Here is an 8,590-nt window from a genome sequence, read left to right as displayed (position 1 = left end):
CTGTAGAGCTAGGAAGATTAGCTCTTCATTATTTTCATAAAATGTACGGCCAGCCTTCATGAAAGAACAAGGTAAATCTCAAGTTTTCAAGTTAAGTCATAAAGAACCAAAAGTCAGACGGCTATGTTACTTCATCTTTATTTGTTGTGTATACTGATTGCCGATACCCTCACGTTCAGAAGAGGTCGTATTTTAGTTTCTTTTTTGTCTAGTCTGCTTAGCCTGATTATTTTTCCACAAAGGGAATAAAAGCATTTTGGCAAGTACACAGCTTTAAAATTTGGCACAAATTACTTGCGTTACATAAATGATTAAAAACACACGTTGTATTGCCGATTGACGAAAATACATACTATATATAAACTGGTCAATGCTTCGTATAAAATTCGTCCAATCTCTTTCCCAAGCGTAATTTGCATAATGCCAGAGGCATCTAGGAGTCTACTGAGACTTGAGCTTGCCGCCACCTTTAGTGCAAAACTTCCTACAGACGAACAAACAGCCGCACCACACGGTCCCCGGGACAGCTGAACAGACGCTGGTGATACTAAATGGAACATGAGTTCTGTTCTAATGACCGCCAAAGATTTACGTGTTATACATGGTTTTGAACCGGTATGTTCTGGGTAACACTGTATCTTTATTTGTCATGTATGGAGAATCACGTTTAAGAACTTATCTTATCCCCTAACGCTATTTGCATAATGCCAGCTATTTATGAGTCTACTGAGACTTGAGCTTGCCACCACCGTTAGCACAACACTTCCTACAGACGAGCGAACAGCCGCACCACAAAGTCACCAGGACAGCTGAACAGACGGACAGCAGGAGCGCGGCCACGTCCAGCAGGTAGTACTGGTACCACGGCAGCTCCACGGCGCGTGCGCGGAGATGGGGCAGCCGGCCGTGTTGGATGACGTGTTCTATCCACCAGACGGCCCGCTCCATGGGTGACTGGGGCTGGTCACGGTGCAGACGGGACAGGCGGGCGGCCGTCTCATGGTAGCTGCGAAGGGTAGAAAAAGGAGCAAATCTAGATCTCTCTCTTTATATAAAAGGAACATTAATAGAAGTATGACAGTAGATAGACAGCTCTCCCTATTGTATATCAAACACACACACAACTATGCAGTCATCAAATTTGAACTCAAACTCTTCTGAACCACATTTACTACAAGTATACATGAAGTATACCAATCCCTGTATACCCAATCGTAGCCTGGGTGCCAGACTGTTTCCAGGGCCTACAAAGGCGAGTTCCTTGGCTCCAGGGCCAACATGCATATTCCCCCAAGGAAAAGTATACCACAGCCCTCCTTAGGTAATAGGCACGCTGGCTAAATAACTCTAGATCTGGGTCTAGCGTACCATGGGTCTGACATCCAGGCTAACCCAACCGACATCATCAGTACCTGTTGTTGGTGAGAACAAGTAGAATGGCCTGGTACAACTGGTCTGCGGTGACCGTGCTAAAGTCCAGCGTCACCCCCAGCCCCCTGGCCACCACCCGGGCGGCGTTGGCGGGCTCGTCAGCGAACAGCGGCAGGCAGACCATGGGCACGCCGTGGTGCAGGGCCTCGTACACTCCGTTCAACCCGGCGTGAGTGACGAAGACTCGGGTCTTTGGGTGGGCTACAACAAACGCAGCAAGTCAGTATTAGCAAATCGTATGGGAAATGTATAATATAAATAAGAAACCTAAAACCCGGAAAATATTACAGACACAAAACCGCATAACACGATTGCTTGATGGCTTATCATAAAGGTTCATCTGTGCTGGTATTACGTAGTTACATGTTTATAGCCAGTCAAAACATCTGTTTTAACACAATGGATTGTTCTTACCTAGAGCTTTGGACCATTCAGCTATTTTCTTCTGTCAATCGCGACGGGGGCCGACATTGTTTACCGGATATTTTTGACCCAGTGACTTCAGAGAAACCATGTGACAAGTCTCAATGGGCCAGTCTATAAGACTAGACTGGATGAAAGCTCTAAGGCAATTCCGTTGGAATTGTGTTGGAACAAAGGTTTCAACGTTAAGTTTTCATCATTATCTTCCAACCTTACCCAGTAGGTCGTTCTGAGGCAGCCACCCCAGCAGCTTGGTGTTGTTGCCCAGCCCGGCCGGCTTCTCTCCCACGTAACGCCACACCACCTTCTGTCGGAGTCGGGCGAAGGCCGCCGCGAAGATTTCTCTTTTATCTTTCGACATCGTCTTGACCATGGAGCCGAAACTGACGACAATCACTCCATCCTCTCCAGAGCTCTGGACAAACGTTTCCGTGTCCTGTGAAACGATACACCACCACTTGTGAGTTTTCTTGAATTTCAATCGATATCCACCAACTTTTATCACCGAGAATCTCTATCCGATATCCACCACTCGCTGGAATCTAGTAACACACACACACACACGCACGCACGCACACACACTGGCACACATCCATGTCCTTCAATGGTATTGAACACTACCCCCCTAACATTTCCACAGACATACACCGTCACACACATACACACACACACACACACACACACACACACACACACAAACACACACACACACAAACACACACACACACACACACACACACATGCACACACATACACACCGTGACAAACACACACACACACACACACACATTCAACGCGATTGAAAATAATACCTCGGACCCGGAAGTAAAGATAGGGGCCAGCCATGCTTGCATATTGGCCTAGACGAGCGTGTATACTAAATACATGTAGCTGCAACCTGCCTGTTCAACTCACCTCAGTAAGTGGGTCGGCCTCACGGACATTCAGTCCCCCAACCTGAACCATGTTGGGCATGATGGGGCGAGGAAAATCCAGCACATTGTCGGTTAGATAAAGCCACAAGTCCGTACGTGACGTGACGCTCTGGATCGTTTCTTCCTCGCCGACGTACTTACGGACTAGTTCGTCATAGAGGCTACTCGCTCCCCAGCGTGATATCATAGGTAAGAAAGTGTACAGTAAGACGTTCTGAAGTCGCTGTGCAAAGCTCATGTCATCGGTAAAGTCCGTGGCCAAAGAAGGCACGTATGACGGAGGAAGAGGCACACCGGTAGCTTTTTCGTCAAGGCAGTTTGGATCCCCGCGCATAAGGGCGATGTGGGGAACCCGGAAGTGAGCTGAGAGGACAGCGCCGCAAGGAAAGAGGGGGTCAGAAATAACAACACTGTACTGGGATACCCTTAACCGACCCAGCAAGTTACTGTCACCCAGAAGAAGTGCGCAGTAGTTTCTAAACTCTCCGAACGCAGTGACGAATATGTCTCTTAGTTCATAGAGGGACAATATCCTGGCCACAGAATGTACGTTGTCTTGTAGTGTCTTGAGCCTTGCTTCGATTCCCTGGTCTTGGAATGCCTCAAACTGAAAGTCAGGCCACTCTGTTCGTCGTTTTTCCACAATGTCCTCCGACACAACCACAGTGACGAGATGACCTTTCTCCACCAAAGCGCGGCCAACTTTGGCCAGAGCCATCCAGTGGCTTTTGCCTCTTGGGGGCGGTACAAGCAGGACCTTCTCTGAACTACAGGAGTCTATGGTGTTAAAACCCAGGAAAACTAGCAGAAGAACGGCGGGACAGCGAAGCTTTGACGCGATTTCCATGTCGCTGTCCTTGCCTGTGTTCCAACAACGCTGGGGAGGTGATCAAATTTCATGTGACAAGGGCAAAGTGCGTAGAGGTCAAAGGCAGTGTTTTCCCAGCATGCACCAAGTTCCAAGGATGTTTTTACAAACTGAGTCCCGGGACAGGCTCCCCGGGAGTCTTTGTCTACGTGCTTTGTTTGCACTTACGTTACATGAAATTGGATCACCTGTCCAGCGTCGTGGAAAAGGAGTGAAGAGCAGCGACATGGAAATCGCGTCGAAGCTTCGCTGTTCCGCCGTTCTGCTGCTAGCTTTCCTTGGTTTTAACAGTCTCATAGACTCCTGTAGTTCAGAGAAGGTTCTGCTTGTGCCTCCCCCAAGAGGCAAAAGCCACTGGATGGCTCTGGCCCGACTCGGCCGTGCTTTGGTGGACAGAGGCCATATCGTCACTGTGGTTGTTTCAGAGGACATCGTGGAAAAACGACGAACAGAGTGGCCTGACTTTCAGTTTGAGGCATTCCAAGACCAGGGAATCGAAGCAAGGCTCAAGACACTACAAGACAACGCACATTCTGTGGCTAGGAAATTGTAACTCTATGAACTAAGAGAAATATTCGTCCCTGCGTTCGGAGAGTTTAGAAACTACTGCGCACTTCTGCTGGGTGATAGCGGCTTGCTTGCCCGCCTGAGGGCCTCCCGGTACAGCGTTGTTGTTTCTGACCGCATTCCCTTGCGGCGCTATCCTGACAGCTCATCTTGACTTCCGGCGGGTTCCCCACATCGCTGTCACGATGCGTGGGGATCCTTACTGTCTTGACGAAGTAGCTACCGGTGTGCCACTGCCTATGTCATACGTGCCTTATTTAGGTACCGACTTTACCGATGATATGAGCTTTACACAGCGACTTCAGCATGCGATCCTGTACACTTTTGTACCTGTGATAGCACGCTGGGGCGCGAGTAGCCTCTATGACGAACTGGGCCAGAAGTATGTCGGCGAGGAAGAAACTATTCAGAACGTCACGTCACGTACGGACTTGTGGCTTTATCGAACCGACAATTTGCTGGATTATCCTCGTCCCAGCATGCCCAACATGGTTCAGGTTGGGGGACTGAATGTCGGTGTGGCCGCCCCACTGACCAAGTTGAGTTGAATGGGCAGCTATGGTTGCAGCTATTTAGTTTACAAGCTCGTCTACTAAGGCCAATATGCAAGCAAGGCTATCTTTACTTCCGGGTTGGAGGTATTGTCTTCAGTCGCGTTAATTAAATGTATGTGTGTGTGCGTGTGTGTGTGTGTGTGTGTGTGTGTTTATGTGTGTGCGTGTGTGTGTGTGTGTCTGTGTGTGTACGTGGTGGTGTATGTCTGTGTCAGTGTTATTGGATAGTGTCCAGCATGAAGGACAGGGATGTGTGTGTGTGTGTGTGTGTGTGTGTGTGTGTGTATGTGTGTGTGTGTGTGTGTGTGTGTACTAGCTTCCAGCGAGTGGTGGATATCGCATGGAGATTATCGATGATAAAAGTTGGTGGATCGATTGACATTCGAGAAAACTCAGAAGTGGTGGTCTATCGTTTTACAGGACATGGAAGCGTTTGTCCAGAGTTCCGGAGAGGATGGAGTGATTGTCGTCAGTTTCGGCTCCATGGTCAAGACGATGTCGAAAGATAAAAGAGAAATCTTCGCGGCGGCCTTCGCCCGACTCCGGCAGAAGGTGGTGTGGCGTTACGTGGGAGAGAAGCCGACCGGGCTGGGCGACAACACCAAGCTGCTGGGCTGGCTGCCTCAGAACGACCTACTGGGTAAGATTGGAAGATTATGATAAAGGCGTAACGTTGAAACCTTTGTTCCAACACAAGGAATTGTTCTCACCTAGAGCTTTCATCCTGTCACTCTGGTCTTCGTCAATAGACTGACCCATTGAGATTTGACACATGGTTTCTCTGAAGGCACTGCGTCAAAGATATCCTGTAAACAATGTCGCGCTTGAGTGATGGAAATAGCTGAATGGTCGAAAGCCCTAGGTGAAAACAATCTCTTGTGTTAGAATAGATGTTTTAACTAGCTTTTAAACACGTAACTAACTACCAGCACAGATGAACTTTGATGATGAGCCATCAAGCAATCGTGTTATGCGGTTTTGTTTCTGTAATATTTACCGGGTTTCAGGTTTCTTTCATATATTATACATTTCCCATACGATTTGCTAATACTGACTTGCTGCGTTTGTTGCAGCCCACCCAAAGACCCGAGCCTTCGTCACTCACGCCGGGTTGAACGGAGTGTACGAGGCCCTGCACCACGGCGTGCCCATGGTCTGCCTGCCGCTGTTCGGGGACCAGCCCGCCAACGCCGCCCGGGTGGCGGCCAGGGGGCTGGGGGTGACGCTGGACTTCAGCACGGTCACCGCCGACCAGTTGTACCAGGCCATTCTACATGTTCTCACCAACAGCAGGTACTGCTGATGTCAATTGCGTTTTGCCAGATCCATAGCATGCTAGGCCCATTAGCCGCCGTGCCTATTACCTAACTAATGGGGGCTGTGGTATAATTTCCTTGGGGGCATGTTAGCCCTGGAGCCAAGGAACTGGCCTGTGTAGGCCCTGGAAAAACTCTGGCACCCAGGCTACGATTGAGTATTCAGGATTTGGTATACTTCGAGTATACTTTTCTTCAATGGGGTTCAGAAGAGATTGAGTTCAAGTTTGTGTCAAAAACTGATGTACTACAGAGAAGAGAGTCTACTAGCATTATCATACTTTGTCTTAATGTTTACTTTAGAGAGATTTGCTCCTTTTTCTACCCTTCTCAGCTACCGTGAGACGGCCGCCCGCCTGTCCCGTCTGCACCGTGACCAGCCCCAGTCACCCATGGAGCGGGCCGTCTGGTGGATAGAACACGTCATCCAACATAGCCGGCTGCCCCATCTCCGCGCACGCGCCGCGGAGCTGCCGTGGTACCAGTACTACCTGCTGGACGTGGCCGCGTTCCTGCTGTCCGTCTGTTCAGCTGTCCTTGGGACCGTGTGGTGCGGCTGTTCGCTCATCTGTAGAAGGTGTTGTGCTAAAGGTGGTGGCAAACTCAAGTCTCAATAGACTCCTAGATACACCTCTGATATTATGCAAATAGCACTAAGGGATGAGATAATTTCTTAAACGTTATTCAAGACCCTGTCAATCACCGGACACGTGTGAAAGAACTCCTGTATAACACGTAAATCTTTGGCGGTCATTAGAACAGAACTCATGTTCCATTTAGTATCACCAGCGCCTGTTCAGCTGTCTCAGTAGACTCTCTGGCATTATTCAAGTAGCGCTAAGGATAAGATGACGCATTAAACGTAAGGAATTCTGACAATATACACGACAAATGAAGATGTAGTCTGACCCAGGACATACCGGTTTAAGACCCAGTCAATCAAACCTGTAAATTTTCGGCGGTCATTGGAACAGAACGCATGTTCCATTTGGGGTCACCAGCGGACATTGCTGCGTTCCTGCTGTCCGTCTGTTCAGCTGTCCCGGGGACCGTGTGGTGCGGCTGTTCGCTCGTGTGTAGGAAGTGTTGCGCTAAAGGTGGCGGCAAGCTCAAGTCTCAGTAGACTCCTAGATGCCCCTGGCATTATGCAAATTGCGCTTGGGAAAGAGATTGGACGAATTTTATACGAATCATTGACCAGTTTATACAGCATGAGTTTTCGCCAACCTGCAATTCAACGCGTGTTTTTAATCAATATGTATCAATATGTAATTTGTGAGATATTACGTCAAAGCTGTGCACTTCAGCCACCAGGCTGCCAAAATACTTTTATTCTCTCTGTGGAAAAATAATCCTAAGCAGACTAGACTACCAAAAAAAAAAACAACCCTAAAATACGACCTCTTTTGAACGTGAGGGTATTGGCAATCAGTATACACAACAAATAAAGATTGAAACATATAGCCGGGCTGACTTCTGGTTCTTCGTGATTAAACTTGAAAACTGATTAACTTTGTTCTTACATTAAGGCTGTATGTCGTAAATTTGCGAAAGGAAGAGCTAATCTTCCTAGCTCTACAGTCTTCGCGAGAGCAATCTCTTGACAAAAGTTCAAAAACTGCCACAAGAATTTGAACTCCGCGGACAATAGGCACCGCCTCCGCTTTGCCTCATTAGAAATCCCATCTCCGCGGAGCTTATTCGGCTAACCCCCGTGTCTCCGTCCACCAGACGTGTCTTGGAGTGGAAGAAAGTATCGAGGGTTTGTGACGCGCCGGATTGAGTACTTAGAATGCTCCATACAAAAAGTCGTTGTACGGTCACGATACGTCAAATGAGGCTGGTTTATGTGTTCCCGTGATGTCAACGAGTCAGACCACCGTGTGTGGGTCAGTTGGAAATTCAAAAATCACTGGAAGACGAGATATGTCCCGTCAAAGTTGACCTTCTAAGTACTCATTTTGGCGTGGTTTTCTGTGTTTGCGGTCTGCATGGGGGTTTTCAGGACTACCGCTGTCTAGTCTACTTCCGGGTCAAACCACTCCCCCTAACAGCTGCTAATACGCGTATGTGTGCTTATACTTGGACGGCGATTGCGTTCGATACGGATGTTCTGGCCAGTGTTATAACTAACAGTACGGCCCGCAGTCTCTTTTGTTATCACACATGCTTCCAAATGTTTCATAGAATAACGCGAACGGCCCCCGTTACACAAAAAGTGTAACGGTCGGGTTGGTACGTTGGGCAATGCGGCATACACAGCGTAGTATGGCACCATGGCATTGATTGTGCCCGGGCGGGCACCATGGCATTGATTGTGCCCGGGCGGGCACCATGGCATTGATTGTGCCCGGGCGGGCACCATGGCATTGATTGTGCCCGGGCGGGCACCATGGCATTGATTGTGCCCGGGCGGGCACCATGGCATTGATTGTGCCCGGGCGGGCACCATGGCATTGATTGTGCCCGGGCGGGCACCATGGCATTGATTGTGCC

The 8,590-nt window shown here is 48.8% G+C and overlaps 1 protein-coding gene and 1 pseudogene across 1 annotated transcript; one reads left to right on the top strand and one right to left on the bottom strand.

Annotated features, from left to right (window-relative positions):
* Positions 1–723: 723 nt before the first annotated feature.
* On the bottom strand, positions 724–3,636 carry LOC109470533 (UDP-glucuronosyltransferase 2C1-like). The gene is made up of 5 exons (XM_019769499.1): positions 3,243–3,636; positions 2,770–3,152; positions 2,071–2,290; positions 1,413–1,632; positions 724–1,006 (listed from the first exon to the last, which is right to left on the bottom strand). Exons 1-5 carry the CDS (start codon positions 3,634–3,636, stop codon positions 724–726), a joined length of 1,500 nt encoding a protein of 499 aa, XP_019625058.1.
* A 238-nt stretch (positions 3,637–3,874) lies between these two features.
* LOC109470702 lies at positions 3,875–7,544 on the top strand (annotated as a pseudogene).
* Positions 7,545–8,590: the final 1,046 nt, after the last annotated feature.

Source organism: Branchiostoma belcheri, unplaced genomic scaffold (genome assembly GCF_001625305.1).
Source record: "Branchiostoma belcheri isolate BF01 breed outbred unplaced genomic scaffold, Haploidv18h27 scaffold23, whole genome shotgun sequence".
Classification (NCBI taxonomy): Eukaryota; Metazoa; Chordata; class Leptocardii; order Amphioxiformes; family Branchiostomatidae; genus Branchiostoma; species Branchiostoma belcheri.
The sequence above is the reverse complement of the archived record's forward strand: the minus strand, read 5'-3'. Positions and strand labels throughout refer to the sequence as shown.